Source organism: Oenanthe melanoleuca, chromosome 10 (genome assembly GCF_029582105.1).
Source record: "Oenanthe melanoleuca isolate GR-GAL-2019-014 chromosome 10, OMel1.0, whole genome shotgun sequence".
Classification (NCBI taxonomy): domain Eukaryota; kingdom Metazoa; phylum Chordata; class Aves; order Passeriformes; family Muscicapidae; genus Oenanthe; species Oenanthe melanoleuca.
In genome coordinates this window covers 8,284,685-8,299,813 of record NC_079344.1, presented here as the reverse complement: position 1 = coordinate 8,299,813, position 15,129 = coordinate 8,284,685, and the positions used below count along the sequence as shown (strand labels likewise).

At 43.3% G+C, this 15,129-nt stretch overlaps 1 protein-coding gene across 4 annotated transcripts; it reads right to left on the bottom strand.

Moving 5' to 3' along the window:
• Window positions 1-485: 485 nt before the first annotated feature.
• Window positions 486-5,883, bottom strand: RAMAC (RNA guanine-7 methyltransferase activating subunit). 4 transcript variants are annotated; one of them, XM_056500012.1, is made up of 3 exons: window positions 5,454-5,883; window positions 3,214-3,388; window positions 486-1,623 (listed from the first exon to the last, which is right to left on the bottom strand). In XM_056500012.1, exons 2-3 carry the CDS (start codon window positions 3,378-3,380, stop codon window positions 1,434-1,436), a joined length of 357 nt encoding a protein of 118 aa, XP_056355987.1. In that variant the 5' UTR covers window positions 3,381-3,388; window positions 5,454-5,883; the 3' UTR covers window positions 486-1,433. The 4 variants fall into 4 exon arrangements, with proteins under 4 accessions (XP_056355987.1, XP_056355985.1, XP_056355984.1 ...); XM_056500010.1 differs by lacking the exon at window positions 5,454-5,883 and adding an exon at window positions 5,101-5,427; XM_056500009.1 differs by lacking the exon at window positions 5,454-5,883 and adding an exon at window positions 5,281-5,424.
• Between the last annotated feature and the right edge of the window lie 9,246 nt (window positions 5,884-15,129).

Genomic DNA, 15,129 nt, shown 5'->3' with positions numbered 1-15,129 from the left:
AACACACCCTTCAGCCCTTAAAAGCATCTGATGAGCTGGGGGACTCTGCTTCTGACTTCTGTACTTTGTCTTTAAATCAAGATGCACTAATTTGTGCTCCTTATCACATAATGCCATGACTTTTACAGCAGTCAGCAGGGATGGGGCCCTGTTTCTGCACAGCAGCTGAAGAAAATGTCAAGTACAAAGGCACGCACTGCTCCCTTGATACAAATTAGCTGATCACATAAATGGGGAAACAGGGAACTCTGACCCTATTAGAGCAGAATGTGGATAGTGGATTAACACTCCAGACTTCTAATTAATCAGTGTGTCTCATCCTTCTGATTGCAGCTGAGTAGGCCATTCTTCTACCTTAAGCCCACAGCTGTCCAGTATTAGCACTTATCTGTCAGTCCAGCTCCTTGACCAGCTGCTGCCTGAGGAGACAATGTTGCAATCCTGAATGTCTCAAAAGTAGTTTTCAGAAAAACTCAGAAACATCCTTACATGTATACTATATTTTATTGTGTGAATACTTAAAAAAACCCCATAAATCCTAAATTCTAGGAACTGAGTAACACTCTGCACTGTTTATGCTATTTTCCTGTACAGAGAAAAGTACAGACCAGTACTGATTATAGGTTTTTTTTTTTTCCATAACATGCACAAGGTATTTCATACAAACTACAATAGCATTGAAGTTTTACAGCTCTACTGAAATGGGAATCCCAAAACTTATTATGCACCAAATTTATTTGAAGATGACACAGATTAATCTAAGTTTGATATTACTTCTCAGATAAAACCTACATATCACTGAACTGCTACAAGAAGATACATATTTAACTACTTATTTTTTATCCAACTTCTAGGCCATGTTTTAAGAGGAATACTGCAAGTGCATTGAAGCCATTGTGTCAACAGACACTATGCCAACCCCATAAAATATTTCAGTAATAGGATCTCTCTTCTCAGTTTTAAGGCATCTGAAATTCAAACCAAACTGAGCTTCTTACTGTCAAAAACCAAACTAAGAAATTCTCTCCACAATAAGACACAGTATGTTATTTTCAAAAAGAGCTATCTTAAGGCAATGTGCCACTGCTACAGGCTGCATACAAACCACAGCTATCCTATCCTCCTCTCACCTGTTTTGGTTTCTAAAATGTAACACAGAGAAATCTCAGTGATGGAAGAAAAAACATGCACAACACATGTCCAGACAAAAGAAGGAGATAAAAATTTAATCTAAAATCTACAGACTCTAAACAAACTCCAAATAATACGATTTTATTATTCATAAAAGGAGTTCCCTTTTTCATTTCACACTACAGAAAAACAGCACTGGGCTGTAACACTGGTTCTTCAGTCATCTATAAATGGTGGAAAAAATAACAAAACTAAAAGCTAACAATTGGTTACATAGCATCACTGGACTTTCAACAAGGATATCAGTAGGGATGGTAACGAGGCCCCGGGTTGTAGGAGTTGTAGCCATATTGTCCGTAGTGGGATGAGTAGGATTGTCCTTGTCTGTGCTGCTGGTAGTTGTTACCCCAGCCTCTGTCTGGCCTCTGATTAGATCTGTAGTCACCTTGCCAGTTGTATCTGTCCCCTCTAAAATATCTGCCATCTTGAAACCTGCAATGAGAAGATATATCAAAGTCTGATATATAAATTATAACAGCTCTAAAAAAATGAATTATAATGAACTCTTATATTTGGCAGTTTTCATAGAAACGGTCATGTAACTGTTAATACACTCAAGTATTTTTATGTTTATATGACAGACTCATGAAAACATACCTACAGGCATCTGAGATCACTCATGAATTTCTTACCCAACACGACATTTGGACAGTCTGGTTCCTAACACAAAGTATTCCCAGGCATTAGGTGAACTGCTGGAAGTTTTAATAGACTCAAACAGACCATAAAGGTAAAAACCAACCCAAAGGTACATCTGTAGTGCATCAAAGCCAGGTTCCACCCAGCAGCTTCATGGTTGAAAGCTTTGCCAGAGCAGGCTTCAGTACAGCTACAGCTACCTAACAGCACTGAGTCCTGGAATTTGAATATTCCCTAAAACACACACTACTGCTAAAACACTGCTACCACAGTCTCCTGCACATTCCCACACTCAATACCTTATCAGTGGTATTTAGCCATTGTTCAGTCTAAATTTCGTCTTTTCAGCCCTGTCTCAGTTCCTATCAATGCTTGAGCTGCTTCATAGTCATTTTGTTTGCAAATGGTGTGGTGCAAACACTTGCAAAAATTTCACTTTGTGACCATAGTGTGTGTGTAAGAGGTCATCAATTCAAAGAGCCACAGAGCTTTTAAGAACATCTTAAACAATCACCTGTTTTTAATCTTTGATTCTGTTTAACTTAATGACAAGCTTCTAAAGTGAGAAAAAGTTACAATGTTGTCCTACTTTTCTTCAGATAAGGCACAAACTCTATTCAGATATTCAGCTAAAGAGTTTTCCCAATTGTTGGCTGGACTGAGTTTAACTACTTTATATTAAAGGCTGATGTTAGTATTCCCAAATGTACCATATGCTGTAATTGTTGTTTTTCAGTCACTCAAAAATCTGTCCAAAATTCAGTAAAAAGCTGCAATTACATCTTAAAGAAATAATTCAAAGTATTTTGCTTTGGCAGGTAACACTGTACTTGCCAGGCAGATTGGATGATTGATTTTACACTCACTTCTACTGAATAAAAGAAATACAGGCTAATTTTTAAAAGTACAGCAAATATTTAGCTTACAAATGAAATGTTTTCTGGACAGCTAGTAACAGATAATCATACTAGTAGCTTGTTCCTTTGCACATCTTCCTGCCAGTTATCATCCAACATAAGACAGGATGCTTAGTTTTGCAGAAATCTCATATTTTCCCTCTGGAAAAATGTTTCTGGCTGAGCAATAACAAACCCCAGGGTAATGGGTTCAGTGGTTCCAGCTTACTCTTTACTAAAAAGCAAATAATTTAGTACTTTTATACACAATGCAAAAACTTTTATACACAATGCAAAATGCCAGTCAATACAGAAAAAATGTAAAACCTCATTATTTTTCAGAGAAGACTGTATTTCTCTTAAACATAGTTACCTAAAAAATAACAATGAAATACTTCAATGAACAGAATGGACTGTTCTCTTCATACTTCTTCTGAAATCAATTATAATTTAACTGTGTTTGTGAAATTAAAAAGAAAACCAGTACCGATCTCTGTTTCTCTGGTTGCCACCAGATCTGTTTCTCCATTCTTCAACTATGGGAGGAGGATCTGCAGGGCGTTTTAGATATTCTTGGTATTCTTCATCATCTGATGTGAATCGATGAGCAAACATCATTTCATAATTTGGGGGCATGTCAGCCAAGGAAGTCATTCTGAAAACTTTAAACATGAACACAACAAAAGTGGCTTTAGCAATGTATGAAGACTCTCCTTGTCATAGCTACCAAAATCCATGTAGTGAAAATGAAGGACAAGGAAGTTAGATTAACACAGCTGTTGGGTTTTGGGAAGACATCACAGTTGCCTCACAGAAAAAAGTGCTTCAGAACACGTTCCCTATCTACTCCTGATCCTGACTTTTAACAGGAAAAAAATTCCCACAATCAACTTCAAAAGTTTGTTAAAGTAGAATATCATGCAAAGCCTACAGATAGACATAACCAGCAAGACAGGCAAAATAAACAGATTTATTCACAGTAATTTATGTGTTAATAACTTCATTCAGGGAAAGGTGAGGACCTAAGAGGATGCTAAATTACCTCATAATATGCCTGTCTGATGGGATTTGTGTTTAAGGCCTTAGTTTCCTTATTTTTGTATATATGCATTTGTCATTCAGATGTTGGTGTTATCTGGTACTGTCCATCAGCAAATCTGGTCTTAATAGCAAATTAAAAGGCTAAGCCCACTGTTTTAACAATCCCCACATAATTTAGAGCATTTACATCTGGCTCTGGACATTTGCTGTCTCCCAAAGATTTGCTGGCAGGACCCCAAGAGCTAAAATATACAAAATATACACCCTCAATAACCAAGTGTGGGGCTTTTGCCCCCTGTAGCTGTGAGCAGACAGGGAATGTGCACAGTGCTCCTGCAGCCCTGCTCCCCTGGAGCAGACAGGGAATGAGCACAGTGCTCCTGCAGCCCTGCTCCCCTGGAACAGACAGGGAATGAGCACAGTGCTCCTGCAGCCCTGCTCCCCTGGAACAGACAGGGAATGAGCACAGTGCTCCTGCAGCCCAGCTCCCCTGGAGCAGACAGGGAATGAGCACAGTGCTCCTGCAGCCCTGCTCCCCTGGAACAGACAGGGAATGTGCACAGTGCTCCTGCAGCCCAGCTCCCCTGGAGCAGACAGGGAATGAGCACAGTGCTCCTGCAGCCCTGCTCCCCTGGAACAGACAGGGAATGAGCACAGTGCTCCTGCAGCCCAGCTCCCCTGGAACAGACAGGGAATGAGCACAGTGCTCCTGCAGCCCAGCTCCCCTGGAGCAGACAGGGAATGAGCACAGTGCTCCTGCAGCCCTGCTCCCCTGGAGCAGACAGGCAATGAGCACAGTGCTCCTGCAGCCCAGCTCCGCTGGAACAGACAGGGAATGAGCACAGTGCTCCTGCAGCCCTGCTCCCCTGGAGCAGACAGGGAATGAGCACAGTGCTCCTGCAGCCCTGCTCCCCTGGAGCAGACAGGGAATGTGCACAGTGCTCCTGCAGCCCTGCTCCCCTGGAGCAGACAGGGAATGAGCACAGTGCTCCAGCAGCAAAGTGCTCCTGCAGCCCAGCTCCCCTGGAGCAGACAGGGAATGAGCACAGTGCTCCTGCAGCCCAGCTCCCCTGGAGCAGACAGGGAATGAGCCCTGTGCGCCTGCAGCACAGTGCTCCTGCAGCCCTGCTCCCCTGGAACAGACAGGGAATCAGCCCCAGCTCCCCTGGAGCAGACAGGGAATCAGCCCCAGCTCCCCTGGAGCAGCCTCAGGAGCCCTGGGCAGCCTTTCCCCCGCCGGTGACGCAGCGCACACCTCCCTGAGGCAAGGGTAGGAGTTATTCCTGCAGGATGCAGGAGTAACTCATCCTCCTTTCCTCTGCCCGGAGCTAACCTCGTTAGTTTTTTATTACGGGCTATCTCCAAGGAACTTCGCTTCTCAAGACTACAGCAGTCGGGGTGAGGGCGGCGGGGGTAGCACTGCCCGGGGGACCCGCCGCTACAGCTACAGCTTCTCCTACAGCTTCACACAGTTTATCCTGTTAATACCGCATTCATCCCGCGGGGCCCGTACCGGGGACGCCCAAGGCCGAGCAGAAGCGCCGGAGCGGGCCGGCTCCTGCAGGAGGGCTCCGCGGAGCGCCCTCCCCTCACAGCGGGCCCGACAGAGCTGAGGGAGCGCGCGGGGGTCGCTCCCGCTCCCTCCTCCCTCCCCGCCGCCCCTCGCCGCCCCTCACCGCCCCTCACCGCGCCTCAGCCGCCGCAGCCGCCGCCGCGATCCCGCCTCTTCCGGGCCGGGCCCCGCCGCTTCCCGCGCCGGGGCGGAACAGGACACCGGGGAGGGACACGGGACACCGGGGAGGGACAGGGGACACACCGGGGCGGGACAGGGGACGCACTGGGGCGGGACACGGGACACACCGGGGCGGGACAGGACACACCGGGGAGGGACAGGACACACCGGGGAGGGACAGGGGATACACCGGGGCGGGACAGGACACACCGGGGAGGGACACGGGACACCGGGGAGGGACAGGGGACACACCGGGGCGGGACAGGACACACCGGGGAGGGACAGGGGACACACTGGGGCGGGACACGGGACACACCGGGGAGGGACAGGGGACACCGGGGCGGGACAGGGGATACACCGGGGAGGGATACGGGACACACCGGGGAGGGATACGGGACACACCGGGGCGGGCAGAGGTGGGACCAGCGATTCCTTCCCTCGGGTTAGGGCTGGATCCAAAGCAGTAATATTGAGGATAGTGGGGCTCTTTCCTTCGCTGCCACGCGCGTTTTAAGGAGGCGACACCTGCAATGTTTGGGTTTTAACCGAAAGGTGCAAATGGAAAAGGTGAAGTCAGCATGGCGTCTATAATGCCCTTTAAGTGTATTTCTGGTATAAAAATGCTTTGGGATGTGTTGACTGCTACGTGAGGGAGGTAAGATGACGTGAAGCTTTTTTGGCAGGCAAATAAGTCCGTGTAAACCAAAATAATTCCGTGCTGGCACTTGCTCCAGCAGCGCATCTACGCTCCCCCCAGAGCTGTAGATAGCGGTCAGTCCTGTCACCCTGAATACAGGTGAAGTTATGTGAGAGCCTCAGAACCTCCCGCTTGTCACCTTTAACACGGGTGAGGTGGGACTGGTGGCAGCGGGACCTTCCCTCTGCAGAAATGCTGTCGGTGTCCCTGGTCCCCAGCTTGCCTTGTTCCCACAGCGCCGGGGTATTTGCAGTGCTGACTAATTTCCACAACACTTAAGCCAATGATTTTTAAACGGTCTCCTGTGCTGTTTATAAGAAATGTTTGGAGGTTTTTTAATAGGACCCTTTCAGAAAGCAATGTTTTTTTTACAAGCTCCGCTAGAGATTCTACTGCTCGCAGGCACTAGCAAAGCATAGAGACTAATAATCAGCTGGATCACTTGAAACAAAATACCCCGGCAACAGCAATAGCATCTAACTCTCCAAAAAGGAATAAGTGCTCTTTGTTTGATATAAACAGCAGTAATTACAATCTGCTCTCCTGTGTGATGTACAGCAGGTGTGTATTGTCACTCACAGAATAGGAGACGATGGCCTCAATCCAAATACCATAATGCAAACACCTTAGCCTGGATAGCTAGTTCTAAGCCAAAGAAATTGTCATTGAGGCTGAAAAATAATATATTTTTGCTTAAGCTTTCCCCTTATAATCCCTCTCCTACCGACTACCTCTTTGAAATGGGCAGAAGTAAGTAGGATTTTATTTCTTCTCAGACGTGTTTCATTTTGATAGCTGGATATTGCACTTTCAGGTGTGTCTACAGAGGATTTCATGCATAAAGTTAAGGAGATGATTCTTAATAAAAGGTACACACTTGCTTTATTTTTGAGGCTCTAGTCTGCTGTTTCATGGATGACATTTTTCATTAGAAGATGAAACTTAACATTAAACCTTTAATTATAGACTCAAGTCATCCATACAGCTAATCAGGTACATAATTTAGGCATAAATATAACTTCTGTTGAAGGCATGGGCCCCTTGTAATCCTATAAGCAGTATATTTCACAAATTACAGTTTTGGAAGGGTGCTTTCATCAGCATATTTTGCATAGAAAAACACTTGCAGGGAATGGCTAAACCGGAGTGGCACACAATTTTATCTAATATGTATTTATACATGGTATTTTTGCTTTGGTTCTCTTTCGTCACATGTCTTTATGCCTACTTTGGGTTATATCAAGAAGGAGATCATGATCCAGGCAATATCCTAAGATTTCTCATAGATGTTGTTCTGAAATTCAAACTGCATATAAAAGAACTGAAGTGACAGATGATTTTTAAAGGAATAAAGGCACTCAGAAATGAGTATTGTCACAGAGCAGAACTTTCAACACCCACTAAATGCTTCACATAGCACATACCTACAGACTAGGTGCCTGAGTGCTTAAAAGGTCAAGTTCCAAGTGTTGTCAAGACAGAGAAATTGATAATCCACTCTTGCAATCTTTCTGCTCACTTCAAGGCTCTCTGGGTAATTAATGTGTTGTTTTTGTGTGAACACCATCTCGTAATCAGCATCTCTGAAGTCTACTGCAGTGTGATAAAGCCTCAAAGGGTTTGCTTTTTTCCTGTGGATTTCATTATGTTAAATAACGTGCTGTTAGATGAAGTCTTATCTTCCAAATTTTAAACTAAGACTTCTTCCTTGTAGCCTATTGGAAATTAATTAAGCTTTTGTAGAATGGATCTTCCTGGCTGAGCAAAGGAGTATGTGCTAAAACTAGCAAAGTCTTGTTTGCCTTGAAACAATGGAAAATGACAGGGGTTTTTATAGATATTTAGCCTTGATAACTCTTGCTGTTCTGTCACAGGACTCTGTACTTGATATTTTGCCTAAATTGTTAGCTTCTAGACTCATGTATTTTCATTATGCTCAACTTCTATTTGAAAATTAATTTCTATTATTACAGACAGTTCAGAGGTAAAAAGGTAAATCTGCTCTACAAAATAACCAGCCTGTATCAAGGAGCAAAAGGAAAACATTCAAATTTTGTTTAAAATTCTATACATTTTGCAATTTTCTGTTATTTTAAAGACAGTGTTCATTGCTCTGTCTCAGTAGAGCTTGACAGCTGTGACATTTTTAATGAAAATTCAGGATGTGCCTATCTCAGTAGCAAGAGAAAATGAGAAATACTTTTGGGGGGTGGGGCATTTCTCTGTCTTTAAATAGGAGCAATTATTTTTCTCTAGTGTTAATATCTACTTTGAGAAATCAACTAAGAAACTAACATCACTTGTAACCACTTGTAAGTGGGGCCTGTCTGATTGAGGAAATATTTGTCTATAGACAAATAAGCAGCAAAACCTCCATAGATGATTATAGATCCTAATGGGGATTTTTAATAACAAAGCAACATATCAGAAAATATTTTGGGAGAAATTTGTCTTCAAAACTCTGATTTTTTTTTTTTTTTAGCTTGCTGAAACTCCTCAGTGGTTTCTTGTCAGCCAATTTCCCTCTCCCCCAGTTTATTTTTGAATGTCTCAGTTACTGTGTAACTGAAAGCCCGGTTTGTTTGTACAAGGAAACCTGATTTCCCCAGGTAATTTATTCTAGGAAATAGTGATGTCTGGCACAGCTAGGGAGAGCAAGACTTGGTGTTCTGGCTCCAGCAGGTACAAAGGGCATGTGTGGCAGCCTTGTTATTGATTATACATAAAGGAAAGCTGTGTTTCTCTGGCAGGAGAGGCTGCAAGACCACCAGGGGACATCTGAGCAATAACGAGCGCCAAGTGTTTGCTCGATCATTCATTGCTCTGGGAGATGGGTGAGCAGAGACACTGTTTAGCCAATCTGCAGAAATATTGAGGGTTCTGCTCTTTCTCTAGGACCTCCTGTGCTCAGAAAATGAGTTCTCATCATGGGATTTTATTCCTTTGGCTGGAAAGGATTATTGCCTAGATGAGCCTCACTTAAATAATAAGAAAGACAAAGATACAACAGCTGCTGCTGACAAATGCCTCTGAAGCCCGTGCAGCTCTCCTGTCACATCCCTGCTTTGCCTTTGCTGTTATACTGTACAGTATCTCTGAGCCTCAGAGTGTCTTCCACACACCTCCATCTGGCATTGTGAAGTGAAGCCCATAAAGGAACAGACTGCCGTTTCTAAGGACTTCACTAAACTTAATACAAGAAATGTTTCCTTCCCATAATAATGACCTTTAAATGTTAACTGGCTAAAAAAATAACATTGTCATTTTTTAAAAAGGGGAAAATGCAACTCCTAGTGCTTGATTGTGTTACAGAATACAATTTTGGTGCTGTGAGACCCAATTCCTTTGCATTAAGTTTACAACAGTGTAATGCTCGATTAGAAAGAATTTATTCCTAATTTATGCCAGTAGGAAAGAAGGCCTTTAATTTTCCTAAGTGCTACTTCTGTTGTCTGTCTTTTAAAACTCACAGTCACATTAAGTTATATTTCTAGCATATTGTTCTTAAAATCTGACTGCCATTTATCCATATTTATATACATATATACAAATTTTAAATCACTACATTCTAGCTGTGGTTTTTTTATTTTCACCTTTTAAACTGACTAATCCAGCTGTGCCCTTTGGGGGTCTATAAGAATGAATCATTTTTATTATTTTTTTTCTCTCTTAGACAGTAATTACAGGGTAGTATGCTGTCTCTGGTTTTTAATATTATGGTGCCATTTTAATCCAAGGTGCAACACCATTAACTTCAGCAGAGTTTCACTAACAATGAATTTGTCCCCAGGAGGCTTTTCCAAATGTTCAGCTCTTTCCTCATGATTACCCAGAGGAATGGAGAAGAAGGCAAGACAGAGGACCCTTTGATAGGAGGAATGTGGTTCAAAGCAAAGTCTTGTTTCTGCCATTCATGGTGCTCCATATGTTCCTCATTTGGGGTGGAGGTGGGTTGGACCCCGTGGGGCACACATGCTGGGGCTGAGGGGCAGGCAGAAGTTTTACACAGCACATCTGGTGCACAGGTTATGTCACTTCCTAGATGTAGGTACTGTACAAATTGGAAGGGGGGAAAAAAAGAGAAAAAAAAAGAAATAGTGGGAGGAATATTCAGGCACTTTAAGTGTACTTCTGTGGAACTGCTTGAAAATGGAGTAGCCAAACGCTTGGATATCAAACTCATCATGATCGTCAGGCTGTCTCAACTCCAACTCAGATGCTTTTTAGATGTCAAGTAATTCTGCAAGCTGGGATGTGTGAATCAGTGCTACCATGGATTACCTATTGTTAAGACAGTTGCAAAATACAAAGCAGGTACTTGCAGAAGTTTCTAGCAGTAGATTTTATTCATACTCAATTTTCTTTTACAGTTGGATATTTAATTTCAGTTTTGTCTCATTTCTCTTATCCATATCCAGTCTGAAACATTCAAATCCTCTGCAGTATGGAAAGACCAACTTGTAAGTTAATTACAAATTAGTAACACCCATCTGAGTTTGGAAGGGGAATTTACAGCATTTCCTCTTTGCTGTTGGGGAGCAGAGAGGGACAGGAGGGTATGGGGCAGGGTGGGGGCCCATCCCACAGCCCCTGAGCAGGGCTGGCCAGGGCTGGCAGCTGCCAGAGCTCAGCAGGGCTGATGAGTTCAAGGGGATGAGACAAGTCCAAGGCAAGGCAGAAATTCAGGTCAGCAGGTGGGTCACTGCCCAGACGAACAGGCACAGCAGAGCTGGGCAGGGACAGAGGGCCCCATGCCTGGGGCAGGGGGCCAGGGCTGGTCACACCAATTAAGGGCTGTCTGTGCATTCATGCACATCTGGTAGCAATTGCTGCTGCCTTTAAATCAGAAACTCAGACCCTTGCAAAGCCCCGGATCTAGCAGGGAGAAGTGGTTATGCCTCTCAGCAAAGGTCTAGGATTTCTCCTGGGATGGACTCTTGAAGCAGTTTGCCTTTGCACTCCAGTCAGATGCCTCAGATACAAAATCAAATATTCAATCTCTGAAGAGGACACCTGGGTCTCCTGTTTTACTCCCAGAGTCTCCCTTCTCAGAAGGGTGACTTTCTCTGGGCACTGGAGCATTGCCCTGAGGCTCCCGTGTTTGCTCTAAGCCCAGTCTGAAACCTGCTGGTAGATGTGCCATGAAGCCCCTGCTCCTCCTGTTGTCCTGTCTGTGTGCAGTGTGTGAGAACTAGTTCAGGTTCTGCTAAAGCCACTGAAATACAACAGCATTTCAGGGCCTTGTTCCCTCTCAAGGCTGAGGTAGTGGAACTGACTTAGACTGAGGTCTGAGTAATGCTCCCTCTATCAGACACTAAATATGGCTCTTCCCAGATGGCTTCACCAGGAAGCTGTTAGCACAGGAATTGGTCTTCCTTCTTTCTTGTCTGCACATGTAAGGAGTGTTCCTGAATATTCTTTCCAACTCCTCTTAAGCATCATTAGAGAAAGCAAGGGCTGAACTATAGGCCAGCTTTGTACTAACTTAAATTGAGTCTTTTTAGTGTTAAGTAACTGTTTTGAAAAGTTGCAAATCAGAATTTCCCAGACATACCAATCAGCATTGAGGCCGCAGTGTGAAATAAGGTATAAGTGAATTAGCTGAGCTGCAGAGAAGCCTGCAGGATTTTGCAAAGCTGGACTGAGCAGTCTGCTCCCTGTTGGGAGCACTCCTCTGTTCATCCCTGCATTGTGCCTTGCCCTACACAAAACCTGGAAACTCTGTGACAAGTGACTGTCTTTTCAGCTGATGTCTGTGATGTGTGGTTCTTGGTGCTTTTCTGGGGGTCTGGCCAACACTGCCCAGAGCAGTAATAACCCTCCCTCCTGTTACTAAATTAGGACTTGAGATCATTCTTTCCAGCAAACAAGAGTTCCTAATCTTTCAGGAGATTATGTGTTGGCTGCCACCCCTCTGCACCCTCTCCTGCTCTCCCAGGGCACCTGTGCCTCAGATGTCGAGGCACAGCATCCTTCCCTCCCTCAGTTCTGTTGTCATTCCTTCTCTATCTTTGCCCCAGACTCTTGCAGCAGTTTCCTCTCCTGGAACCTTTCCAAAGTGCTGTTCCTGTGGCCCTGCTCACCCTCCCCGTTTTAGGTCTCCCTTTCCTGCTTTCTTGAGCTGTGGCTGTTTCTCCCCTGACCCCACTCCACCTGCAGAGGTGTGGGGGCAATCAGCTGCTGAGCATGGCAGTGCTCAGCTGAACTTCCTGATACTCGTGGGCAATAGAGCAGAAGATTTTGCTGACGACTTGACAGTCTAAAATTAAAAAAATATAGAGATATTATCATGGAAAATTCATAATTCTGATGGAGCTTCTGATGGAGGTTCATTAAAAACAAGCTAAGAAAACCTCACATATAAATGAAAACCACATAGTAGATCTTGGTGATATGCTGAATATGATTGTTTCTTATTATGCTATTGTCCCCAACATGCTATGGCTGCCCATTTTAAGACTAATACACAGTTATTTTCTTGGTGTTAAATGGTAGTGTGGGGATATCACAAACCTCCCAAGTAAAAACTTTAATTAAAAGGCAAACATTAATCTCCAAGCAGTAGCATCTGCAGCATATTGCAAGATAAGACTTCACCAACCTGAAGAACTAAGCACAATTCTAATTAAATCAGAGGGAAAATGATGAACTAGATATACAATTTATTTAAGGATAGCAGTTATATAAGGTATCAAAGATCTCATGGTTGCTATCTGATGGGAAATGCTGCTGCCAGATCTCTCAGACTATTTCCAGGGAGTGAAATCCGTGTTCCACTGGTTCCAAGCACTGTTGTGATTTCGCGTTCTGCGGGGTCAGGACTTTGTGGTGGCTCTCAGTAGGATGTGGGAGCCCTGTTGGTCCTGTTGAAAGCTGCAGATGATCCAGCAGGGAAGCAACGTGTTCCCATGGCATGAGGAGCCACCACACTGCATGTGCTGCTGCTGCTCTTCCAGTGAGGCACCCATACAAAGTCCTGACTATTTATGGTTATTTAAGATCCCAGTGCACCTTTTGAAAATTAAGTCTCTTAATCCCTGAATGCTGGCCAAAATCTATTTTAAATGATGCCACTCAGCATTTCCTGTATTGTTCCAGATGGAGATGGTGTTGGCCATTGCATCCTGTTTCAAACTGCATGCTGGGCTCCTCTGTTTTGGAACAGCTGATATTTTCCAGAAACACTGTGCTGCACTGAAGTGTGAAATGATCTCTGTGTATCCCTCCTTGTGTCACAGGAATGGAATGAGGGTTAATCAATTATGACCAAATCATGATCAGTGAAGTCAAAACAGGGTTTCTTTCCATGGGGAGTATCACGGGGGCCAGGGCTGGCTTCTGTGTGGATGCTATTGCTTTGAGATGCCTGCATGTAAATACAAAGCAAAATGCAAAGCATCACCTTGTTGAAGGTGTCTGTGTAGTGAGAATTCTTTTGGCTGGAAAGGAGAATGCATTTTAACAGCTGTTTCCTCAAGAGTTTAGTTATTTGTCACAGCAGGCTTTATTGTGCTTGAGGAAATTCTGGTTTGTTGAATGTGGCTTTAAGCATGTGGTGCTGGCTGGCATTTGTGGCTTTGCATGTTCTGTACATTCAAAACATGCTTTGTTATGCTTCCAGGGCTGGCTCCTGTTCTTTCCCAGAGCAGCTTATCCTGTGGAATTGTATCTCAAAAGCCATGTTCTTAAACTGTTCCAGCAACAGTTCAGCTTCAAATATTGCAAAAACATTGAATACTCAACAACAATAGCTGCAGGTTATTCTCTATGACCAAGTGTTAATTATTTTGGGCAAAAACAGGATGTAAAAAGAGCTATTCTGGCTAGATTTCTAGGAGACTGCAAAATATTTGTTGCTTAGATCTTCTGTCACATGCCACTTATGATGTCACATTTAGAACTGTAAATCCATTTACAAGTTGGACAAATGATATCACTGAAAAACATTTTTGGAGGATCACCTAACTTCTTCCATGCAAATATAATAATAGTACAACTCTCATGCAGATATAGGAAAGAGTGGTCATGAACTATTTTGGGAAAAGGGTACTTACCATAGAGAGAATATTCAGTCAGAAACAGAGGAGCAGAAGAACACTAATATATATTATTAAAGGTGGCTATGGATGAAGATTAGCCTATTCCTGAAGGAAAATGATCAAATTAAACTCAGAAAAATGTCGGTACATCCACAACATAAATCATGTGCTTTTCTGAAAAGAAACAGTAAATGAAAAATAGAGGATATATGTCATCCATACTTCGTAGAGTTGACTTCATTTTCTCAAGTATGTAGAAAAGAGTTTGATGTGTGCATAATAATATTTCTCTGTTGGCTAAAGAATAAATTAAAACAAAACACAGTTAAAAGCTTTTCTGGAAGTTCTAAGTGTTCTTCTCCCCTTTGCTCAAGTCCCACAGTGTTAAACTGATTTGTTTGGTGTCACCTCCCATGGTAGTGCACAGTGACCCCTCCCCCAGCTCCAAAGCCCAAACTGAACTGTGGATGAAAAACTTGGTTTAATATTACTCATGGCTGCTGCTCTGCATGCCATCCTTTTAATTCTAAACCCAGGAAAGGACTCTGGATCTAGAGAGTGCTCCTCTGAATGCTTGAGCTGCAAATATGTCTCTAAAATGTTTGGGGTTTTAAAAAAATATTTGCATTTATTAAAGTTTTGCTCTGATTTTTCAAAGAGTATGGATTTTATACATCCCCCCAAGGACCATGACATTTCCCAAGAAAAGTGGAATCTCTGTTTACTGTTAGATACAAGAACTGTATAACTTCTGTTATGTAGAATTTTGCAAGATTGAATTTAAGAGTGTTGGCAGTAGATACTTTCTGAGAAGAAAAATACTGAGCTGAAAAAAGAAAAAAGCAATTATGTTTATTTAACTGATTGGTAGCATTTATGTATTTTGTCATCCAG

Coding starts and splice junctions, on each gene's coding strand:
- RAMAC (XM_056500008.1), bottom strand. CDS start 3,398: ATGTTTAAAGTTTTCAGAATGACTTCCTTGGCTGACATGCCCCCAAAT. Junction 1,624..3,213: donor AACCAGAGAAACAGAGATCG/GTACTGGTTTTC, acceptor TTCTCATTGCAG/GTTTCAAGATGGCAGATATT.